The sequence below is a fragment of the Podarcis cretensis genome, assembly GCF_951804945.1.
Source record: "Podarcis cretensis genome assembly, chromosome: 15".
In the NCBI taxonomy this organism is placed as follows: Eukaryota; Metazoa; Chordata; class Lepidosauria; order Squamata; family Lacertidae; genus Podarcis; species Podarcis cretensis.
The window spans coordinates 3,817,507-3,842,126 of NC_137185.1; the positions used below are offsets into that span (position 1 = coordinate 3,817,507).

The following is a 24,620-nucleotide window of genomic DNA, read 5'->3' on the forward strand; positions in this document are numbered from 1 at the left end:
GGCATTGCAGATGTTTCCGCCCTCCTTTTTTTTTCTCTCTCTCCCCCCCTTTAGGATTTTTCTTCGGTTCTGCCCAGGAACACATGTTGACACAGTTCTGGTTGCCTCACTTACAAAGGGATACAGTGGTACCTCAGGTTAAGAACTTAATTCGTTCCGGAGGTCCGTTCTTAACCTGAAACTGTTCTTAACCTGAGGTACCGCTTTAGCTAATAGGGCCTCCCACTGCCGCCGCGCGATTTCTGTTCTCATCCTGAAGCAAAGTTCTTAACCCGAGGTACTATTTCTGGGTTAGTGGAGACTGTAACCTGAAGCGTCTGTAACCTGAAGCGTATGTAACCCGATGTAGCACTGTATTGTAGAGGATGGGTAGGCAAATTAAGGCCCAGGGGCCGGATCTGGCCCAATCACCTTCTCAATCCAGCCTGCGGACGGTCCTGGAATCAGCATGTTTTTACATGAGTAGAATGTGTCCTTTGATTTTAAAATTAATCTCTGGGTTATTTGTGGGGCCTGCCTGGTGTTTTTACATGAGTAGAACGCATGCTCTTATTTAAAATGCATCTCTGGGTTATTTGTGGGGCATCGGAATTCGTTCATTCCCCCTGCAAAATATATAGTCCTGCCCCCCACAAGGTCTGAGGGACGGTGGACCGGCCCCCTGCTGAAAAAGTTTGCTGACCCCTGTTGTAGAGTCAGAAAAAAAAGGTTCAGAAAAGGGAGACTGGAATGGACATGGCAGTGTGATGAACGGTCGCAGCGTTTGGGGCTTTTCAGTTTGCAGAACAGGCAAGTAAGAGGAGACCTGAGAACCATAGGATTGTAGAACTGTTTTGCCAATGTTGGGCTTGAACACACGGCCCTGAGATTAAGGAATCTCATGGTCTACCCTCTGAGAACCAGAGAGGTTTGCGAACCTCTGTGTGGGGGGTGGTGAAAGTGGACAGAGATATGTTTATCCTCCCTCGTAATGCTAAAGCTCACCGACAGCCAGCGAAGCCGAATTTTGGAAGATTCAGGATAGATGAGAGAAAGGATTTATTCACACAGTGCATGGTTAAAGGACAGAACTTGCTCCCACAGGAGGCAAAATGACAGCCGCCAACCTAGATGCCTTTGCAGGAGGATTAGACGAATTAATTGGAGGGTAAGGTTATCAGTAGGGACGCGGGTGGCTCTGTGGATTAAACCACAGAGCCTAGGGCTTGCCGATCAGATGGTCAGCAGTTCAAATCCCCGCGACGGGGTGAGCTCCCATTGCTCGGTCCCTGCTCCTGCCCACCTAGCAGTTCGAAAGCACGTCAAAGTGCAAGTAGATAAATAGGTACCGCTCTGGTGGGAAGGTAAACAGCGTTGTCGTGCGCTGCTCTGGTTCGCCAGAAGCGGCTTAGTCATGCTGGCCACATGGCCCGGAAGCTGTAGGCCGGCTCCCTCGGCCAATAAAGCGAGATGAGCGCCGCAACCCCAGAGTTGGTCACGACTGGACCTAATGGTCAGGGGTCCCTTTACCTTTACCTTTAAGGTTATCAGTGGCTACAAGCCACAATGCTTGTGTTCTCCCTCCACTGAGGCAGTAAACCTCCGAATGCTGCTCCTTATTATGATTATTTATTAGAGTTGTACCCCACTGTGGCTTACATGGTTCTCCTCTCCCCTGTTTTACCCTTCACAACAACCTTGTGAGGCAGGCCAGGCAGAGAGGAAGGAACTGGCCCAAGGCTGCTCCGTGCGCTTCATGGCTGGGTGGGCATCTCCAGTTGCTCCCAGGCCCTGTCTGTGGGCTTCTGAGAGGAGTCATCTGGTTGGCCACTGTGAGAACCGCCACCTGGGCTGGATAGGCCATTGGCCTGACCCAGAAAGTTCTTCTGAAGTGGAAACTCCTATTGGTTCAAATCTCCCGCCACCCATTTTTGCAGAAAACCCAAAAGAAAGTTTGTTATTGGGTGTTATAGAACTGTCGAAAGTGGGATAAATAGAATTGTGGCATCGCCAGAAACGCCAGCTTCTGTGTTATCTGCATATTATCTATTGCTATCTATTTTTATTTTCTATTAAATTATATTATTGTTAACAGTTTTGTTATCATTACTTAAGGATTGTATTAATAAACGAAAAAGCCTTGTGGGACCTTAGAGTTCTAGGAACTTTTATTCTAGCCCAAACTTTCATGGGTCCTCTTTTATCAAAATGCCCTCAGCTGGCAGTTCACACCCTATTTGCCCTCTCTCACCCTTTTTGTTATTTCCGCAAGGGCTCAACACCCTTCTGTGATTTCCCCTGCCCGCCAAGAGGACTAGGAGCTTGTTTCTTGCGTAGAGTCCAAGAAGCAGTAGCTTTCCGACCAGAAAAAAGGTTGAGCTCTTGCCGCTTGGCTCAGAAGAACTTGATCTCTGCCTAATTCCTCCTGAATTTGGAAACCAAACTTTAGTCTCCCTCTTCCTCCCTCCAGGCACTGGAAGAAGCCCAGAAGGCTATTCAACAGCTCTTCGGCAAGATTAAGGACATCAAGGACAAAGCTGAGAAATCTGAGCAGATGGTGAGTGACGAATAATATCTTGTTGCCTGTTATTAATGGTGTCCTCAGCAATCTCCACCCCCCTTTCCTTTTTGTGCTCCATTAGCACAACGTCTTACAGGAACCTTAAACTGAGTCAGATCGCTGGTCCATCTGGCTCAATATGGTCTGCTCTGACCGGCAGCACCACTCCTGGATTTCAGGGAGGAGTCTCTTGAGACTCTACCTGCAGATTGAACATAAGGCAGACACTCTACTGTGTCTGTGGCCCTTCCATTTTTCAGAGCTTCTAAGGCAATGAAGAGATGACTCTTGGGTGTGTGCAGTATGCTGCCAACCCATCTCTGGGTACAGGTTTTCCTTGCCGCCCTCCCATCCAAAGCAATGACCTTGCACAGGGCTTAGCATCCTTTGGCCCCACGGACGAAAGCCATTTGACAGCGGAGCCACGTCGCTAGAGGGACCCTGGACTCTTTTGCGGTGTCTACAGGCACAGCCGGGCCTCAGGCTCTCCTCTGGGGACGATGGGGCTTTGAAGTTGCTCCAGCCTGGAGCCGAGCCCTACCATCAGGCGTGGGGAACCTTTGGCCCTCCAAACATTGCTGAACCACCCATCACCCCTGGCCATTGGCCCTTCTTATTGGGGCTGACGGGAGTTGCAGTTCAGCAAGAACCGGCACTGGGTGTCTGTTTCCAAGCGATGCGTCTCGGAGGGCACCTTTTCAAGTGTTCTCCTAGAGGTTGGGAAACAGCGGCACGCCTGGGTGTTCCTGGGCTGCAGCTCGGTTCATCCCGGACCAAGGGCTTCTGGGAGTTGGAGTCCAGCAACACCCGGAGGACCACCAGTTCCGTATCCCGGCTTCAAGATTTGTGACCAGCGCTGTTTGTTCGCGAGCAGAAAGGGTTGTGGGTGGGGGACCCGTTGGGGTGGATTTTGTGGCATCTACGGATGTAGGGTGGGGAGAGGGAGGTGGCTGGGCAGGTCAGCAAAAACTCCCATGGCATCATGAATTTAACTCTTTATTCAAAGAAACAAGACTGCTCTGGAAGCGAGGCCTAGTGAGCACAGCAACGCTTCCTAGCAGATCTTGCCCCAATGAGGCAGTTGTGGGGACTGAAGCTTTCTAAGTCTCTCTGTGTGCACAGTTTCTTGAATTCTTCTGTTTATTCTGGGAGCATATTCACCCAGTGCTTTTCCAGCTGCACTGGCTCCCGGTGGAGTACAGGATCAGATATGAGGTGCTGCTTTTGACCTTTAAAGCCCTACACGGCCTAGGACCCTCGTACCTACGGGACCGCCTCTCCTGGTATGCCCCACGAAGGACCTTAAGGTCCATAAATAGCAACACCCTAGAGGTCCCGGGCCCTAAGGAAGTTAGATTAGCTTCAACCAGAGCCAGGGCCTTTTCAACACTGGCCCCGGCCTGGTGTAACACTCTGCCTCATGAGACCAGGGCCCTGCAGGATCTGATTTCTTTCTGCAGGGCCTGTAAGACAGAGCTGTTTCGCCTGGCCTTTGTCTTGGAGCCAATTTGATTCCCTCCCCCTCTTTTTTCTTTTCCTTTCTCCTCCTGCGATGAGGTTTCAATATTTTAATGTTGTATTTTAATTTTGTTTTTAAGTTGTATTCATTCATTTTGTTTTTATTATTGCTTGTTAGCCGCCCTGAGCCCGGCCTTGGCTGGGGAGGGCGGGGTATAAATAATAATAATAATAATAATAAATTATTATTCTTATTCACCTGCGACAGGTGAAGGAAATCACCCGCGACATCAAGCAGCTGGACCACGCCAAGCGCCACCTGACCACCTCCATCACAACCCTGAACCACCTCCACATGCTAGCTGGCGGAGTAGACTCCCTGGAGTAAGCAGTGCCCCTGGGGGGGCTGAGGGAGGGGGGAACTGCGGCATGGATTGGTTACGGGATTAGCTTTTGGGCAAACCCAACTTTTTTTTAAAAAAAAGAGTAAGCTTCTAGTCCTTAGGGGTTGCAAGTCAGAGGAAGCTTACAGTGGGCTGCACTGAAGGCAAGCAAAACTCAGTGGTGGGCGGGGCCAGGGCGACAGTGGGCGGAGCAATAAGGATAGATTTTGCCTGGAGACAGGGGGGGATCTCGGGGGCCAGGCAGAGGCCTTGGGGACCAGATTTGGTCGCAGGACCTGTGACTCCCCACCCTGAGTAAGGCAGCTTCCAGTGTTTGATTTAATCCCCGACTTCTCTCTTCTAATTAAATCCCCCCGTTCTCCTCTCTCTTCCCCCCACTCCCATGTCTAGGGCCATGACGAGGAGGCGGCAGTATGGGGAAGTGGCCAACCTCCTGCAAGGGGTTGTGAACGTGCTGGAGCATTTCAACAAATACATGGGGATCCCGCAGATTCGGCAGCTTTCTGAGAGGTGAGATGAAGGCGGTGATCTCCCGAGACTCGGAAGAGGGGAGCCCAGGAACGCAGCAGCCGTTCAGAGTCTCCCTGTGTTAACAGAGGAGCAAATGTTCACTGAGTCCCTGCTCAGACATTCAGCTGCACCTCTTCAGTCTGAGAGACAGGGAGGGCATTCCTGCCTTGTTTTTCCTTTTATATAAAAAAAGAAAATATGTTAACATAAATTTACCCTGACATGCTTTTATGGGATTTGTGTTTTGAATAAAGTCAGGGAACCATACATGGCGACCCTGTTAGCAGACAGAACTGTCAAAACAGTCCCTTATACTCCAGGGTTCCTTCAACTCAGTTCTTAAATCTTCATTTTTTCCCTTTAAGGAATATTCTGGTTAAAGGGCTGTCACCCTTGCTTCTTGAGTTGTTTCCGGTAAACTAGAAGCCACCGCCTCGTTTGGCTTGGCAGGCGTTTAATTCCCCAACTAGTTTTGCTAGCAACAAAAACTTCCTGCAGAAGCCTGCATTTGGCGACCTGAGCCCTAACCCAATTTCCTCGTTGGTTCCTGGGCAGGGTGAAGGCTGCCCAGAACGAGCTGGGGCAACAGATCCTGGCAGATTTCGAGGAAGCGTTTCCCTCTCAAGGCACAAAGGTAATGAAATAAAAATAAATCCCGGTCTCTCCCTTGTTTGCAGAAGTGCAAATGAGCTTCCCCTATTTCTCAACAACAAATAATGGTGTTTGTAGCCCAGTTTTAGTGCAGCTGGCATGAGAATCATTTGTAGGGGAGAAATGGTAGCGGGGAGGGGAGGTGCTTCACCCTTTACCCTGCAACACCTCCCCATGGCTGCTTTTTCTGTTTGACCAGCCAATGTCCCAGATTGAGCATAAAAGGAGCTGGGGGCTGGAGAAAAGGGAAGCATCTCTCACCCTCTGCTTCGTCTCCCCTAGCAATGATTCTTCTCTGCTCCCTCTTCTTTTTCACTTCTATAACTGCCCATCGCTGCATCATCTGCATCATCCCAGATGTTTAATATTCACTATGACTCATTGCCCTACTCTGGGGTGTCCTGAATACCACCATTTGGTAGCCGAGCACAAAACCCCAAGTCTCATTTGGATGCATTTTGGCTTCCTGCTGCTGAAAGTGACCACGAGGTGATTGATAATATCATCATTTATCAGTTTTAGACCCTTAAGTACTAGCAGTTGCCAGGACTTGGTCCTGTTTGCCTCTGCGTAGTTCCTTCCTTATCACAGATGCAGTCATACCTCCTGTTGTGTTAGGTTCATGTTGCGTCTTTTCGGCTTGCGAACACAGCAAACCCGGAAGTGTATACTTAAGGGTTTTGCCACGCGTGCATGTGCAGAAGTGTTCTGCGCACTTTGCACATGCGAAGAAGTGCTCTAGCGTGGTTGCACAGAAGCGCCGCTCTAGTTGTGGACTTTTTGGGGTGCAGACAGCACCCTGGAACGGATCGTGTCCACATCTAGAGGTACCACTGTATTATGATATATCAATATATCACGATGTTTAGCTGGTGATATATCACAGTGTTTAAAACCAGATATCACCCAGCCCTACTAGCCTTTAATATATCCCCAAAGTATAGTCACTGGCACCACTGGAAGCGAAAACCCTGAATTCTTTGCCTTTCTCCTCCCTGACAGAGGGCTGGAGGTCCCAGCAACGTCTTGCGGGATGCCTGCCTGGTCGCAAACGTCTTGGACCCCAGAATCAAGCAGGAGATCATCAAGAAATTCATCAAGCAGCACCTCTCAGAGTACCTCGTGCTCTTCCAGGAAAACCAAGATGTAAGCCGGGATGTTCCCCCTGCGTAGAACTCTTAGCTTTTCATGGGCTGTTTAGATATCCTCCTTCCTTTTTTTTGGCTATGGGAAATGTAGGCCAGGAACTTCCTTTGTGCTTGTAAGCATCTTAGAAGGCACTTTGGCAAATGAGCAGCGTAGAAACCAACCAACTCCAATCAATCAATCAATCTATCTATCTATCTATCAATCAATCAATCAACAACCTCTGTCTACAGCTGTTCTCATAGCGCCTCCCTCTCTCTCACCCTCCAGGTCGCCTGGCTGGATAAAATCGACCGGCGTTACGCTTGGATCAAACGCCAGCTGGTGGATTACGAGGAGAAGTACGTCCGCATGTTCCCGGCGGAGTGGTGCATGACCGAGAGGATTGCGGTCGACTTCTGCCACATTACCAGGTAGCAGGGCCCAGGGCGCTCTGCTTTATTTCTTTGCGGAAGGATTTTATATGCCACCGCATGGTGTATAAGGTCAGGGTGGTGGACAGCAACATAAGAACCCGCAGTTAAAAGCAGCGCAGAGTAATTATTAAAATGGCCGGCTGCTTGAGAAAATGTATGGTGTGTCAGGGGAGGGGTAGCACCTCTGGTGTCTTCCGATCCCAACAACAGCAGTATAAGAACCAGCAGTTAAAAACAGCACACAGGGTCATCGTTAAAATGGCTAGCTGCTTGAGAAAAATGTAAACAACCTGCAGGCCAAGCAGATTTGATCTGGAGTGTCTCTGAGGAATGTCCCCCTCGCCTGAAACTGAGAGAGCTGCTGCCGTTCAATGTAGGCAGCACTGAGCTAGGTAAAGGTAAAGGGACCCCTGACCATTAGGTCCAGTCGTGGCCGACTCTGGGGGTTGCGGCGCTCATCTCGCTTTACTGGCCGAGGGAGCCGGCGTACAGCTTCCGGGTCATGTGGCCAGCATGACTAAGCCGCTTCTGGCGAACCAGAGCAGTGCACGGAAACGCCATTTACCTTCCCGCCGGAGTGGTACCTATTTATCTACTTGCACTTTGTGCTTTCGAACTACTAGGTTGGCAGGGGCAGGGACCGAGCAACGGGAGCTCACCCCGTTGCGGGGATTCGAACCGGTGACCTTCTGATCGGCAAGTCCTAGGCTCTGTGGTTTAACCCACAGCACCACCCACATCCCATCTAGCACTGAGCTAGATGGACCCAAATGTCTGACTTTCTATAAGGCAGCTTCCTACATCAGGGCTGGTGCGAGGTAAGGACCTGCCTAAGCTTCTCTCCCCCCCGCAGGACGGAGCTTGCAAAGATCATGCGGACGCGGGCGAAGGAGATCGAGGTGAAGCTCCTTCTCTTTGCCATCCAGAGGACCACAAACTTCGAAGGGCTGCTGGCGAAGCGCTTCTCGGGTTGCACCCTCTCCGACACAGTGCCGGTGAGTTGGGTCTCCCCAGCCGCTCTGGGCAGCTCCCAACAGAATATTAAAAACCACAATCAAACATTAAAAAATTCCCTACACAGGGCTGGCTTCAGATGTCTTCTAAAAGTCAGGTAGTCGTTTATTTCCTTGACATCTGATGGCAGGGCGTTCCACAGGGAGGGGGCCACCACCAAGAAGGCCCTGCCTGGTTCCCTGTAGCTTCATGTCTCGCAGGGAGGGAACCGCCAGAAGGCCCTTGGCGCTGGACTTCAGTGTCTGGGCTGAATGATGGGAGTGGAGACACTCCTTCAGGTCTACTGGGTCGAGGCCATTTGAAAGGGTCCGAGTGTTACCAGCGAAGCAGGAAGAGCTCTCGCCTGTCTGCTTTCTCCCTGCCTAATTTCCTTCTGATTTGTCGTGTCGCCCTTCCCTACCTCATCGCAGAAGAAGGCTGAGCCTCCACCTCCCAATACCAACCCCTTCCTGGAAGACGAAACCGTCCTGGAGTCGGACGATGCCACGTTAGAAAAGGCTGACATTGACAGAGTAAGTCTCTTAGCCTCTCGAGGCTTTCGTGGGTGCCACCCATGTGTTTTCAAGCCCTTCTTCCTGCCCAGAACGGCTGGGCTCTTAATTCCCTCCTTTGAAAAAATAAAAATAAAAATGGAGGTTCTCAGATGGAGGAAGGATTGGTCCCACCTACTCCTTTCTGACCTGCAGGTCCCCAGGCTCCCCTGTGTGAGATTTTGCATTGGACTACAGTCAAAAACACAGGAAGTTGTCAGAGCTTTGGGCCATAGAATGTCAGAAGGGAACCCAAGGGCCATCTAGTCCAGCCCCCTACAATGCATCTAGCTCAGTGTTGTCTACTCTGGCTGGCAGTAGCTATCTAGCCCCACCTGGAGATGCCTTTGGGGGTGGAACCTGAGACCTTTTTCATGCAGAACAGAAGCAAACTTTTTCAGCAGGGGGCCGGTCCACTGTCTCTTGTGGGGGGGCCAGACTATTTTGGGGGGGGGGATGAACGAATTCCTATGCCCCATAGATAACCCAGAGATGCATTTTAAATAAAAGGACACATTCTACTTATGTAAAAACATGTTGATTCCTGGACTGTCCACGCGCCAGATTTAGAAGGCGATTGGGCCGGATCCGGCCCCCGGGCCTTAGTTTGCCTACCCCTGCTTTTGCCTCTGAGCTTGCAGCCCTTCTCCTAAAAACACAGTAAGCTTCTAGTCTTCATGGTTTAAGAGTTTACAAAGGTTCCGAGAAAAATATTTCCCCATCCACTTTCTCTATGCCAAGTTTATTGCAACCCCTCCAACTAACATGTAGGGGATTTTCCTCTTCCGTTTGCTGTTTATGTTTTTGGAAGTGGGGAGCGTTGCAAATGGAAAAGGAGACGTTTTCCTGAGGGTTGAAGAGTCTGAACTGAGTAATTAAAAAATAACAATGAAAATTCCTCTGTTTAAAAGTTCCTTCCAACTTTGTTTTCCAGCCCAAAAAGCCGAAAGTTCCAGACAATCCTTTTCATGGCATCGTCTCCAAGTGCTTTGAACCTCATCTCTACGTCTACATTGAATCCCAGGACAAGTGAGTAAAGGAAGTTTTTGGAAGGAAGGAAAAAGACGAGAAATAAGAATGTATTGATGCTCTTTCCCCACCCTCACCCAAACTTTTGGTCCTGATCCATTGGGAACATCCTTTTTACATTAGCATTGGTACGGGGCCGTGAGCAACTCCCTTTTTAATTTCTTCAATTTCTCATGTGGGAACAGACCCCTTTGTCCAGACCTTCAGGATGAAAGAAGGGCCACAGATTTGCACAGCCCTGAGAATCTCGGGTTTTGCTTTAAAGCAAGTTTCTAGTCGTCGTGGCTGGGACGGTAGGCTCGGGGGCTTGGCTTTGATGCCCTCTGGTAGATCTGTGCCTCATTGGGTAGAACAAGAATGAATGAGGCAACCAAAAACCGGTCTAAATCTTTTGCCTGACTGCCTGCATGTTTGTCTTTGCTTCTCTTCTGCCTCCAGAAACCTCAGCGAGCTGATTGACCGCTTTGTGGGGGATTTCAAAGCCCAAGGGCCCCCCAAGCCGAACATGGACGAGGGCGGGGTTGTCCTGCCCAGCTGTGCTGACCTCTTTGTGTACTACAAGAAATGCATGGTGCAATGTTCCCAGCTGAGCACCGGGGAGCCCATGATTGCCCTCTCCACCATCTTCCAGAAATACCTCCGGGAATACGCCTGGAAGATCCTCTCGGGAAATCTGCCCAAGTGAGGTTTTAGCACCGTCAGATCACATTTTTTTAAAAAATGTTAGCGCTTTAGAGGAATCCCCCCCCCAAATAACAAGAAGTGAAACTATCAGTAACAGCGTAATAAATCCAACGTCGAGGGGAGAGCGATGTCTGCAGTCAAAGTGAAGAAAAGTCAATAAACTAGTCCTCAAGAATACAGAGGGTTGGAGCCAACTAAATTCTGCTTGGGGGATACCCAGTGAGATTAATGGATCTTCTTTAGTCGTGGCTTTTCAGTGGGCCCATCATCCCTGAGCTCTGGCCTTGCTAGCTAGGGGTAATGGGAGTTGTAGTCCAACAACATCTGGGGACCCACAGGTTGAGAAAGGCTGGTCTAGACTGTCACTGGAAGCAACCCATGAGAAACAGCCTTACACTGAGCTGGAATATTGGCCTATCTGGCTTTGCCTACACGGGCTGGCAGCAGCTCTCCAGGGTAGCAGACAGGAGACCTTGTCCTAGCCCTGCCTAGAGATGCCAGGACTTGAACCTGGGACCCTCTGCATGCAAAGCAGGTGTGCTCAGTCACTGAGCTACGCTCAAGTACAGAGCAGGGGTTGGGAACCTCTGGCCTGTGGGCCAAATGGGGTCCTCCATGCAACTCTGCCTGACTCTCCGCCCTCTCCCTAGGCGACGCCTCTCAACGGCCCTACTCCTCACTCTCACCCAGTGCTTATGCTTGGCTGGAAGGTGTCTAACTGTGAAAATGTCCAGATGGAGAGGGATGTGTGTGTGTTGGTGTAGAAACCACTGGCTCTTGTGTGGCTGGGTTGTTGGCGAAAAGATCAGAGGTGACCCTGTGGACCCGCCCCTTTTGCCTCTGGCCCCGCCCACCAGTCGGATGTGCCCGCCCCTTTCCCCAAAGATCGTCCACAAAAGAATGTGGAATGTAGCCTGTTGCACCCTTGAATATAATTATTCTTGTTCTGCAGAAAAAGAGACTTCATGGTAAGGAGATTGAGAAAGACAACGGTTTGGTCCCCTTGATTACCAATGTGAATTATCCCAGGGAATGCAGGACAATGCAGTATTGTATATACCGTATTTTGCTGTGTATAAGATGATGCTTTTTGCTGAAAAAAATTAGGCAAAAATTGGGTGTCGTCTTATACACGGATAGTGAATTCACAGGGGGGGTTGTGCAATTAATGGCAGCAGCGAGCAGGAGATTGGCAGGAGCGATTGGGCAGGTGATTGGTGGCTGCAGCAAGGCCTGCTGGCAATTGGCTGTGGCTGCGGCATTTGGGCAGGCGATTGGCAGCTGCGGCAAGTGGGCGGGTGGGCTGTTGGTGGCGCCGAATGGGCAGACAGTTGGCGGATGCAGCAAGGTGTGCAATTGGCAGTGGCTGTGGCAAGCGATCGGCAGTGGCGGGCAGGCGGGTGAGCGATTGGCAGAAGTGACCACCCCAAAAAGCTAATCAATTTCTTAATTTGGGGTTAATTTTTTTGTTGTTTAGTCGTGTCCGACTCTTCGTGACCCCCTGGACCAGAACATGCCAGGCCCTCCTGTCTTCCACTGCCTCCCGCAGTTTGGTCAAACTCATGCTGGTAGCTTCGAGAAGACTGTCCCGCCATCTCGTCCTCTGTCGTCCCCTTCTCCTTGTGCCCTCCATCTTTCCCAACATCAGGGTCTTTTCCAGGGAGTCTTCTTTTCTCATGAGGTGCCCAACAACAGAGCCGGGCCCCCTGCAAGGGGGAAGCGCTCCATCTCCATCTCCTGCTCCAAACTAAATAAAAAGTCAATTGCACAGCGAGTGCTTCACCTCCTGATTTAATAAATGCTTTCCCAGGCAGGGTACAATGCCGCTCCGATATCCAGCGTGGTTCTTTCCCCTCTGCAAGTGGCTTCTCTCTCACATATACGCCTGCAAACTTTTGTAATTTTTGTAAGAGGTCTCCCCGCGTTTGTATCGAGTCATTCAGGTTCTCCAATAAGCCCCATTTTGGCAGGTCTTGTGTGTGTGTGTGTGTGTGTGTGTGTGTCCCCTTGTGAGATTCAAATTGGCCCTGGTGGCTGGCTACTATCTTTGTTGTTGTTGTTGTTGTTGTTGTTGTTGTTGTTTAGTCATTTAGTCGTGTCCGCCTCTTCATGACCCCCTGGACCAGAGACACGCCAGGCACTCCTGTCTTCCACTGCCCCCCGCAGCTTGGTCAGACTCATGCTGGTAACCTCGAAAACGCTATCCAACCATCTTGTCCTCTGTCGCCCCCTTCTCCTTGTGCCCTCCATCTTTCCCAACATCAGGGTCTTTTCCAGGGAGTCTTCTCTTCTCCTGAGGTGGCCAAAGTATTGGAGCCTCAGCTTCAGGATCTGCCCTTCCAGTGAGCACTCAGGGCTGATTTCCTGAAGAATGGAGAGGTTTGATCTTCTTGCAGTCCATGGGACTCTCAAGAGTCTCCTCCAGCACCATAATTCCTAATTAATAAAAAAAAATAGTTAAAAAAAATAAGGGTCGTCTTATACATGGGGGCGTCTTATACACAGAAAAATACGGTATTTTAATTTTACTAATCGCCTCCTACACAACCTATGCAAGAAAAACAAAAGAAGTTAAAAACCCGCCAGAAACAGCCGATGCATTTAAAGCAATGCATTTAAAATAATTTAAAACAAAACAGGCATTCACAGCTGGCTGCTTTTTGGGCTGTCAAACCCCCCTCTGTGTTTAATTGCCGTGTTGTTTCCCCCCTTGCAGGACGACCAGCAGCAGTGGGGGGCTGACAATCAGCAGCCTGCTGAAGGAGAAGGAGGGTTCGGAGGTGGCCAAGTTCACCTTGGAAGAGCTCTGCCTGATCTGCAGCATCCTCAGCACGGCCGAGTACTGCTTGGCGACCACCCAACAGGTAAAGCCTGCGGGCGGTTGGGGGGCCAGGGAGCGCCGGGGAATCCTGCAGGGATGCAATCTTCAGCCAAAAAGAACATGGTCCTACTTAAAACGAAACCCAAGTTTCTAGTCCTTATGAGGTTAGGGCAGAGGCTGGGGGGGATTGTTGGGAGATGGATTTCAACAATGACTGTGGCTGCAACGTGCAGGCTGTCTCCTCCCACTTGCTCTCGAGGAAGCCTAGCACATGGGTAGGCAAACTAAGGCCCAATCGCCTTCTAAATCTGGCCCATGGATGGTCTGGGAATCAGCATGTTTTTACATGAGTAGAATGTGTCCTTTTCTTTAAAATGCATCTCTGAGTTATTTGTGGGGGCTGCCTGGTGTTTTTACATGAGCAGAATGTGTACTTTTATTTAAAATGCATCTCTAGGTTATTTGTGGGGAATAGGAATTTGTTCATTTTCCCCCCTTCAAAATATAGCCTGGCCCCCCATGAGGTCTGAAGGACAGTGGACCGGCCCCCTGCTGATAAAGTTTGCTGACCCCTGGCATAGCACATCTGAAAACACCCTGCCCTTTCTGACAGAATTCTAGAAATGTGGGAACGGGGGTCCCCAGTTATTAGGGGTGTGGGGTGCACATATCTGTCCCTGGGTGCCTCACACAGGCTGTTTTTAATTTTATACTTAAGGCAGAGAGCAGTAGGCACGGTTAAGCGGGTGGTTAGACTTGACGTTTTGGGATTAGCCAGACTTTCACGGAGAAAGCCTCTCTCCCTGTCTCACACCCCAAACTTCTTCAACAGCTCGAAGAGAAGCTCAAAGAGAAAGTCGACGCCAGTCTGGTGGAGCGGATCAATCTGATGGGGGAGATGGATACCTTTAGCATGTATGTATGCCTCTGGTGGCCTCCCGTCCCCCCAGTGTGCGGATCTGGGGTCCTGGGCTGGGTGGGACTGCTGGGGAGTCATAGCCCAAAAACTCAGATTGCCAAAGACATTTGCTTGTCTGGATGGAAGAGAGAGAGGTGTACATGTACAGAAACTAGTCTACCGTCCAAAAGTTAAGATTTGCACGCACTGCCCTGCCTACTTTTGCCGTTGCCTCCGCCCACCGCCGAAGTGCGGCCCCCGGAAGGTTGCTCAGATGGGAACGCGGCCCCTCCCCCAGGCTGCAAATCACCCCTGCAACAAGGCCTTTAAACAGGCAGAGACAAACTTGGCCCTCCAGATGCTCTGGGACTACAACTCCCGTCATCCCTGACCACTGGTCCTGTTAGCTAGGGATGATAGGAGTTGTAGACCCAAAACATCTGGAGGGCCGAGTTTGCCTATGCCTGCCTTTCAAGATTAAAAGCACTCTTTAAGTTGGCTTTCCCATTTTTGCAGGTTCCCGTTTTTTTAAACATCTGCTCAGCTCCTCCAAGGACCACCGTGGGGCCTGCGAGCCCCTCTCCCTCCCCGCCACTGTGGCCACCTTGGCAGCCATATTGGCAGCCACAGCTCCCCGCGGTGCCTATTTTTTCCAGGCCTTTTTTTCCTGACAGGCCTGTCAGCTGAGGTGACGTTTCCCTCACGCTGAAAGAAAATTGAAGTAGACGAGAGCTGATATTTCTATTAACGGGTGACTGTTTTTATGCGCTGTTAACAGCTGCGTGTGTGAGCCCTGACAGGCCGGGAGTTTTGTCGCGCCTTTTTTTTTTAATTTCCCGGCACGAGTGGAAATGTTACGAGGAGGTGGCAGAGCGAGTTCTCGTGTCGAGACGGGCGGCTTCGGCGTTGACGGCTCTGTCAGGAAGTTATTTTGGCCGTTCCTGAGGGAAGATTGACAGCTTTAATTTACTAAGAGTAGATTACGCCTGGGAAGGTGTAATTTGTGTCTCCCAAATTTGGCAGCTGAGTGGAGCGCCGAGCTTGTTTCTCTAATAGAGCTGTTCAGCACAATTCAAATTGTGTTAACATTCGTTTACCCCCTGTGTTTCGTTGTTGAACTTCTTAGCCTCTCATTACATAGAAAGGCCTTCTCACTGGCGTGATTGCCACCTAGATCCCAACCTAGATTTTGTTGGACTACAAGTCCCATCGTCACTTGCCTTACTGGCTAAGGATAATGGGAGTTGTAGTCCAATGACATCTGGAGGAGGGAAAGGCTGGTGTGGTAAATAAGAGTGCCAGATTGGGACGAGGGAGATGGGGGCTTGTATCCCCACCTGGGCATGAAGTTTGCCAATGAACACTGGAACAGTCACTGCCTCTCAGCCCAAACTACCTGGCAGGGCTTGTCGTGAGGGATAAAACAGGGAGGAGATCCGTGCATCCCATCTCGAGCCCTTTGAAAGAAATTTCTGGTCCTTCTTTCCTACCGAAGGGGGCCCAGGGCCAAAAAGTTAAAATAATGCCATTTAAAATGAAAAACATATTTAAAACAGTATAAAACTCAAATGTGTTTAAAACATTTAGAACATCTGGAAGTCATGTAAAAGTAATGAGGAAGTGAAAAATGCATTCTGCTCAAAACACATTTGCACAAAAACACTTGCAATTCATAAAAGAGCTGCAGTTCCCAGAGTGGTTTAACCATCAGTCCGTCTGCCCAGGGAACTCTGGGGATTGTGTTCTGGGAGGGGAATGGGGTGTCCCAACAGCTCTTACTACCCACCACAAACTACAACTCTCAGAATTCTTTGGAGGTGGAAGCCATGACTGTTTAAAGTGGTATAGGACTGCTTTAAAAGTACAGGGCTTTGTTGTTTAGTCGTTTAGTCGTGTCCAACTCTTCGTGACCCCCTGGACCAGAGCACGGCAGACACTCCTGTCTTCCACTGCCTCCCACAGTTTGGTCAAACTCATGCTGGTCGCTTCGAGAACACTGTCCCACCATCTCGTCCTCTGTCGTCCCCTTCATCTTTCCCAACATCAGGGTCTTTTCCAGGGAGTCTTCTCTTCTCATGAGGTGGCCAAAGTATTGGAGCCTCAGCTTCAGGATCTGTCCTTCCAGTGAGCACTCATGGCTGATTTCCTGAAGAATGGAGAGGTTTGATCTTCTTGCAGTCCATGGGACTCTCAAGAGTCTCCTCCAGCACCATAATTCAAAAGCATCCATTCTTCGGCGATCAGCCTTCTTTATGGTCCAGCTCTCACTTCCATAATCACTACTGGGAAGACCATAGCTTTAACTATACGGACTTTTGTTGGCAAGGGGATGTCTCTGGTTTTTAACAAGTACAGGGCAGGTGGGGCCTAAATGTAGAAAAGTAGGGTGTCAGGGCGCTTTCCCCTAAACTTGCTAGTTTTCTGCAGGCAGGGAATTTTAATGAAGATTTTGCCTGGCAGCAATCCTGAATCCCTCCCTTTTCCAGCGTAAGGTTGCATCTCTAGAACAGAGTGTGCAGGCAGAGAAATTCAGTGATCTCCTCCTTGACCCTGGGCTCACCCAGCTGGCCTTTGCCTCAGTCGTTTCATCTCACTTTTATTATTTTCCAAGTGTCTCTGTATCATTAAAAAAAGGAAATTCAGAAAGTTGTCAGATGAGTAACAACAACTTTCTAGGGCATCACAGCTAGCGGGGCCTTCTTTGTGTTGGGTCCCACTGCAATAAACGTAAAATGAAACCGCCTTGTTCCCTTTGCAGAGTGATTTCTAACAGCATCCAGCTTCTGGTACAGGATTTGGACGCTGCCTGTGACCCAGCTCTCACGGCCATGAGCAAGGTAGGAGTCTCAAACTTTTAAAAGCTAAAGTTGGAAGGGATTCCGGAGGACGTGTATTCCAACCCCGAGAAGCTTACCAAACTATCAGAGTGCTGTTCACGTTTTATACCATATTTTATGCTGTTTTTTGTAGCATCAATGAAGTGTTTTAAATTTGTTGTTAGCCGCCCTGAGCCCGGTTTTCCGAACCATGAAGGGCGGGGTATAAATAAAAAATTATAATTATTTTAAAACAAATTTTGAAGAGGTGTACAAAATGTGAGAACACAACAGTGATGGGGAACCTCAGGCCATCGGGTTCAGATGTGGTCCATGGGACTCTCCCCAGGCCACGCCCCCTCTCTGAAGGCCACGCCCCTTGCCAGCCCTGCTTTGCACCTTCCTTGAGTGTTTTGGTCTGGCTGGAAATGTGTCCTTGGTCATGACGCCTCTTTGCTTCCCTGGATGGAGGCGGAAGAGGGATAATAATAATAATAATAATAATAATAATAATAATAATAATAATAATTTTTATTTATACCCCGCCCTCCCTAACAAACAATAATAAAAACAAGTTGAATAAATACAACTTAAAAACAAAATTAAAATACAACATTAAAATATTGAAACATTAAAATATTAAAATGCAGCCGCATCACAGGAGGAGAAAGGAAAAGAAAAAAGAAAGAGGGGGAGGGAATCAAATTGGCTCCAAGCCAAAGGCCAGGTGGAACAACTCTGTCTTACAGGCCCTGCGGAAAGAAATCAGACCCTGCAGGGCCCTGGTCTCATGAGGCAGAGCGTTCCACCAGGCCGGGGCCAGTGTTGAAAAGGCCCTGGCTCTGGTTGAGGCTAATCTGACTTCCTTAGGGCCCGGGACCTCTAGGGTGTTGCTATTTATGGACCTTGAGGCTCTCTGTGGGGCATACCGGGAGAGGCAGTCCCGTAGGTATGAGGGTCCTAGGCCATGAAGTGCTTTAAAGGTCAAAAGCAGCACCTTAAATCTGACCCTGTACTCCACCGGGAGCCAGTGCAGCTGGAAAAGCACTGGGTGAATATGCTCCCATGGCAGGGACCCTGTGAGGAGCCTCGCTGCAGCATTCTGCACCCGCTGGAGTTTCTGGGACAGCTTCAAGGGCAGCCCCGCATAGAGCGAATTACAGTAGTCAAGCCTGGAGGTGACCATCGCATGGATGAGCAAGTGTGCATAGAAGCTGGCCTACTGCACAGAGGCAAAAAATTGGCATTGGTTGCTCCGCCTACTTTTGCCTCTGGCCCCTCCCACTGCCTGCACACGGCCCCCAGGAAGTTGTCCAGAAGGGAATTTGGCCCTCAGACTCAAAAAGGTTTTCCACCCCCAGCTGTATACAAAAACCAAGCTGTGTTAGGGGGTCAGCTGCTGCTGGTAGCACAAATGGAAAGCTAAAAAGTTGAGCCCAGGGGTCAAATAAATCCCCGCCTTACCCAAATTTGATCTTCTGGCCCACTCCGTCTCCCACCAAAATTCCACCCGGCAGCCTTAAACTACCTGACAGGACTGTTGTGAGCATACAAATGGGGTTGGAGGGAGAGAATGACGTAGGAGATTTCTAAACGCCTTGGAGGAAAGACGGGATTAAAATACCGTATTTTCCTGCGTATAAGACGACTGGGCGTATAAGACGACCCTCCAACTTTTCCAGTTAAAATATAGAGTTTGGGATATACTTGCCGTATAAGACTACCCCTCTTCCAAAGCACACCAAATAAAAATTTAAAAAACCAGTCTCCAGACCGGCTCGGAAATCCACTCCCCAGTGGCCGGGGGCTTCTGGGGCCAATTTCCAAGCGTATTTCTGCTTCATCTAGAGAGCTTGGTGTCCTCTGATTTAATTTGCTGTCATTTTATCCTTTGTTGGGGAGTTGCTGCAGAAGCTGCTGCTGTAGCCGGCGTATAAGACGACCCCCGACTTTTGAGAAGATTTTCCTGGGTTAAAAAGTAGTCTTATACGCCAGAAAATACAGTAATCACACAGGCACGAAAATCTTGGGCAGCATCCCTGTCGGTCTCTGGTTTGTGTTGCATTCAGGCTTCGGAAGCTGGGTTTCGTTCCACTGCTACGTAAAAACCTCCCGTCTCCTTGCAGATGCAGTGGCAGAACGTGGAGCACGTGGGCGACCAGAGCCCCTATGTCACATCAGTGATCTTGCACATCAAGCAGAACGTCCCCATCATCCGGGACAACCTGGCCTCCACCCGAAAGTACTTCACGCAGTTCTGCATCAAGTTCGCCAAGTGAGTTCCTCCTGCTGCTCTGCTTGCATAATAATAATAATAATAATAATAATAATAATAATAATAATAATTTATTATTTATACCCCGCCCATCTGGCTGAGTTTCCCCAGCCACTCTGGGCGGCTCCCAATCAAGTGTTAAAAACAGTACAGCATTAAATATTAAAAACTTCCCTGAACAGGGCTGCCTTCAGATGTCTTTTAAAAATAGGATAGCTGCTTATTTCCTTCACATCTGATGGGAGGGTGTTCCACAGGGCCACCACCGAGAAAGCCCTCTGTCTGGTTCCCTGTAACCTCACATCTCTCAGTGAGGGAACCGCCAGAAGGCCCTCGGCGCTGGATCTCAGTGTCCGGGCTGAACGATGGGTGTGGAGACACTCCTTCACATATACAGGACCGAGCCTGTTTAGGTATGCATGGCCTTCTGGGACCTCTGGCCCTCCAGGCTTCTCTGTTCGGCCCCCCAGGACTCTCTTGCCAGGCCACGCTCCCTCACCGGCCCTGCACCACCACCCTAGCTGGTTTTCACCATCCATGAACTCTGGCAATGCCTCTCACTTGACTGGATGGTGGGCAAAGAGCTTCATGTGCAAGTGTGGCCGCTGCTCAGAGCTGGAATTTGCATCCCTTGCCCTGCCTACTTTTGCTCCTTGCCCCGCCCACCGTCGACAAGATTCCCCAACCATGTGCTGAAACTTCTTCGTCTTCTTTTACTAAACCGTTTTTTATTAAGTTTTACACTTCAAATTTAAATTCAAACGCTGAACATCATCATCATTTAAGATTCCCTGAATCCTTTGACTCCCCTCCACCCTTCCATGGTTACCATTTCCAATCTTTTCCCACCGCTTCATTTATTTTCTCTATTTTTCTTAAATAATCCATTTTTACCTTAGTTTTTAGTACATTACGTTACTCAAATCCTGCCAAAGTTTTTAGTTGTTTACAGTGTTCTCTTAAATACATTGCAAAATTTCCCCTTAAAGCTCCTCTCTTCCTGGTTTCTGGTTTTCCTAGTCACTTTCGCCATTTCAGCATAGTCCATCACCTTCACCAGCCATTCGTCTCTGGCTGGGTCTTTATCTTCTTTCCATCTCTGGGCCAGTAGTATCCGCACTGCTGTCGTCACGTACATAAATAATTGTTTCTGCTCCTTTGGTATCTCTGCACCTAAGATTCCTAGTAAAAAAGCCTCTGGTTTTTGTAAACATTTTTTTCAACTCATTATATATCATTTCCCAGAATGCTTTTGTTATCTAGCATGCCCACCACATGTGGTAGAACGTACCTATGCTGAAACTTCTTAGGCTGAAATCCTCCTGCTTAGCTGAAAACCCCATGGAACAGAACTTTACCTCTGAGCCGAAAAGGAGAGGGTTGTTCCGTGATAGTGTGTAGCCTTGAAACCTCAATGCGGTTTGACATGGGGACCAGCCTACACCAAAGGGATGGTTGTAGTCTTAGGCAAAGGATGGCTGAACAAGCCGTCCCAGAGGAGAAGTGGAAGAGCAATGATTACGTACGCATAGATACATAATTTTATTTGTATGACGCCTTTCCATAGTTAAAACCAAGCTCAAAGGCGGCTTACAACAGGGAAAAATACAGTAATTACAAACATAACAAAAATAGGCACGAACAAACAAACATAACATCAAAAAGTATGCATCCAAATTAAAACCATTTCCACGTAAGTCGTAACGCCATCTAAAATAAAGGTACAGCAAAATTAAAATCAGTAACAGCAACAAAAAAACGGCCAAACAGTTGTTGTTGTTGTTGTTGTTTAGTCGTTTAGTCGTGTCCGACTCTTCGTGACCCCATGGACCAGAGCATGTCAGGCAGGTAGCTTCGACAACACTGTCCAGCCATCTCGTCCTCTGTCGTCCCCTTCTCCTTGTGCCCTCCATCTTTCCCAACATCAGGGTCTTTTCCAGGGAGTCTTCTCTTCCCATGAGGTGGCCAAAGTCTTGGAGCCTCAGCTTCAGGATCTGTCCTTCCAGTGAGCACTCAGGGCTGATTTCCTTCAGAATGGAGAGGTTTGATCTTCTTGCAGTCCATGGGGCTCTTAAGTCTCCTCCAGCACCAGAATACAGTACCCAAACAGTACCCCAGTCCAAGAGTGTTCAGCAGCCTCCACTTTTGCAGCTGGAGTCAGTCTGGACCCCACCTTCCCAGTCCAGGTGGAAAATGCCTGCAAGACAGGGAGCAGGTCTTCCAGGATCCGCAGCCCAGATGGGCTTGATGGCATCAGTTGGTTAAGTTTCAGGAAGCAGAGAGGAACCAGTTCTCCAAATGGAGAGAAGTAGAAAGGGGGGCCCTCCAATCCATGGATTGATTCGGGAAATAAAAGTCAGAGGCCCCACAATTTTTCCTTGCCTTGTGAAAAGGCAGCCATTACCGTTCCTCTTCAGCCTCTGGTACAGCTAAGGTAGACTTCTTTGGGGCAGAGATGTTCCATTCAGTTGCTGTCTGGCTCTGTGTGTTTCTCTGAAGCTTTCCCCCCTTCAAACCCCTCTTTTCATGTTGTTTTTGTCGAGAAATATGCAGGCGGATCTCTCGGACTGGTTTGCACCAACATTTTGGGGCTCTCTGTGTCCCTTTCCCCCTCTCTGGGAGCGTTTAGTTTCACCTTCAGGGGCCTTCTCCTGATAAATCATCAGATGTTGGCGGGCTTTCTAAAGTGCTGCCTCTGCGAAAAATTTACGGCGCTTCAGGCTCCAACAGAAACTGTGCCTGAGGTTTTTATAGTATCGCTTAGCGGGGCAATAAATCCATTTATAGATTAAATACACAGACTTCTGTCATTTTTGCCGGGCAGGCTTTTAATAGCTTGGCTCTGCTTGCCTGGCTCTTTTTAATTTCAATTTTTTTTTTTATAAAGACTTCACTGATTAGCCCACATCATGGAGGGAAACTTTGCCCGACTCTTGCATCTGGAACGAGTTTGGATGGAGAGGGGAAGGGAACGTTATTTTAAATATCGCTGCGTTTGTGGAAGCCTGCGAGGGTGTCTCCTTCGCCCCAGCAGCTGTGGGCTGAAAGGCCTAGAGATCAGCTTCTTGGGAATTGAACGTCCCCCCTCCAGTCACTTTTATTCCATTTTAAAAGCTGCTAGTCCCCATGGCCGCAGGAGTATGCTTAAAAATGTGTGGGCAACACCTGGTTGGAATCTCAAGGTGCCTCTGGAACATAGGCCTTGAAACCATATCAGACCATTGGCATCCATTGAGCTTAGCTCTATCTACACTGGTTGGCAGCAGCAGTTCTCCAGGGTTTCAGGCAGCGAGTATTTCCCAGTCTTATCTGAAGATACTGGGGGACCTTCTGCATGTGGAAAAAAACAGAAGAGCCTGGGTCAAAGGGGGACTAGCTAGCCTAGCGTCCTGTTCCCACAGTGGCGCCCAAGATGCCCTGATGGGAGTCCCATAGTTTAGATCTGTGCTGTGTGAAAATGGACTTTATTTTAGCTCTCCAGAATCTCCCAATAGTCAGCTTCACTGCATGTCCGCAAGTTAAGTGAGAAGGAGAAAAACTTTTCTCTGTGCATAATTTTATAAGATTCTATCATGTTGCCTCTTGTCTGCCATTCTCTGCCCTCCCTTCAGATGTCAAAGAATTCAACAACTACCTGGCTTTTGGAAGACATCTGAAAGCAGCCATGGTTAGGGAAGTTTTTAATGTTTGATGTTTTGTCGTGTTTTTAATATTCTGTTGGGAGCCGCCCAGAATGGCTGGGGAAACCCGGCCAGATGGGTTGGGTATAAATAATAAATTATTATTATATTATTATTTCTCCCAAATGCAGCAACCTTTCCTCAGAGGGGGGTCGCTCCACCCCCCTTGATATTTTTTGTTTGTTTCATTTACATTTTTGTTGTTTAAAAAAAGACTGTTTTCCCCTTCCTTTTCTTTGTTTGTTAAATTGTTAAAAAGGAGGAGAAGGGAAATTACACTTGTGTTTTTTATTTTATTTAAGTGGGAGGGATAAAATGTGGAGTGTGCTGTGTTGATTTCTTCGATTCTTTCCCCGCAGCTCCTTCATCCCCAAATTTATCAACCACCTCTTCAAGTGCAAGCCCATCAGCATGGTGGGGGCAGAACAGGTGAGAATCAAGGACTGGAAGGGATCAGGTTAGGCAGGGGCCTGCAGGCGGAGCAGCGTGGGGAAGCGAGAACAATGCATTTTGAATTTTTAAGTATTTTTAAAATATAAATATTGCATTGGGGTGCCTAACGTACCACACTTTGCAAGCAAATCCCATGTTGGCTGCAGAATGTATTTCTGAATGGCATTTTCCTTCATCCAGCAAAAAGAAGTCCGAGCAGAGGCAACCCAGCGAGGCAGCCACTCTGAGCTGCCATTGAAAATCCTGGGCAAGAGGCCAAGAGGAAGCTTCCATTTCTGCTCTTAAATAAACCACAGTTCCTAGTGATTTCTGAACTTGGGGAACTGTGGTTTGTTTAAACTTGAGTGAGTTTTATTGCCTGGGTTTGCCTGGGCTTAAGCAAGCCGCAGTGCCCTGAGTTTCTATTTCTTAGCATATGCCTGAAGAAGAATGTTTTAGTGCAGGGTAGCCAACGTGATCTCTTCCCAACATTACTGACCTGCAACTTCCATCATCTCTGAGCACTGGCTGTTCTGGTTGGGGATGATGGGACTTGGTGTGGTCCGAAATATCCAGAGGAAAGACTGATTTGGGGTGTTGGAAAGCACTAGGATTTCATCCCCCACCCTCTGGAATAGCCACGTCCCGTGCGTGGAGCTTTCCCACTGGGCAACAAGAGTCGGGAGGGGGCTCCCTTGACCCACTGAAGCTTAAAAAGGTAAAGGTAAAGGTACCCCTGCCCGTACGGGCCAGTCTTGACAGACTCTGGGGTTGTGCGCCCATCTCACTTAAGAGGCCAGGGGCCAGCGCTGTCCGGAGACACTTCCGGGTCACGTGGCCAGCGTGACATCGCTGCTCTGGCGAGCCAGAGCCGCACACGGAAACGCCGTTTACCTTCCCGCTGGTAAGCGGTCCCTATTTATCTACTTGCACTTTGACGTGCCTTCGAACTGCTAGGTTGACAGGAGCAGGAACCGAGCAGCGGAAGCGCACCCCGCCGCAGGGATTCGAACCGCCGACCTTTCGATCGGCAAGCCCTAGGCGCTGAGGCTTTAACCCACAGCGCCACCTGCGTCCCATTATTGAAGCTTAACCCCCACCTTTAAATCTGATGCAGCTGCTTTTGGACACTCATTCTCTGAAGATGGTTCTTCTGGACCTGCCGTCTATCGGGTCCCAGGTGGTGAGGAAGGCCCCGGCCAGCTACACCAAGATTGTGGTGAAAGGCATGACCCGTGCCGAAATGATTCTTAAGGTAACTTCGGGGCTCTTTCTTTCTTTCTTTCTTTCTTTCTTTCTTTCTTTCTTTCTTTCTTT

At 49.1% G+C, this 24,620-nt stretch overlaps 1 protein-coding gene across 1 annotated transcript in view; it reads left to right on the forward strand.

The window, feature by feature from the left end:
• The window catches only part of VPS53 (VPS53 subunit of GARP complex), a 46,959-nt gene that overhangs the window by 16,120 nt on the left and 6,219 nt on the right, over nt 1–24,620 (forward strand). The window contains exons 5-20 of the mRNA XM_079955526.1: nt 2,450–2,536; nt 4,266–4,381; nt 4,792–4,911; nt 5,467–5,545; nt 6,565–6,708; nt 6,979–7,121; nt 7,978–8,119; nt 8,549–8,650; nt 9,603–9,697; nt 10,136–10,378; nt 13,098–13,245; nt 14,035–14,117; nt 16,859–16,937; nt 19,043–19,191; nt 23,231–23,300; nt 24,421–24,558. Coding sequence (XP_079811652.1) covers nt 2,450–2,536; nt 4,266–4,381; nt 4,792–4,911; nt 5,467–5,545; nt 6,565–6,708; nt 6,979–7,121; nt 7,978–8,119; nt 8,549–8,650; nt 9,603–9,697; nt 10,136–10,378; nt 13,098–13,245; nt 14,035–14,117; nt 16,859–16,937; nt 19,043–19,191; nt 23,231–23,300; nt 24,421–24,558 — 1,938 coding nt within the window. The remainder of the gene's footprint in view (nt 1–2,449; nt 2,537–4,265; nt 4,382–4,791; nt 4,912–5,466; nt 5,546–6,564; nt 6,709–6,978; nt 7,122–7,977; nt 8,120–8,548; nt 8,651–9,602; nt 9,698–10,135; nt 10,379–13,097; nt 13,246–14,034; nt 14,118–16,858; nt 16,938–19,042; nt 19,192–23,230; nt 23,301–24,420; nt 24,559–24,620) is intronic.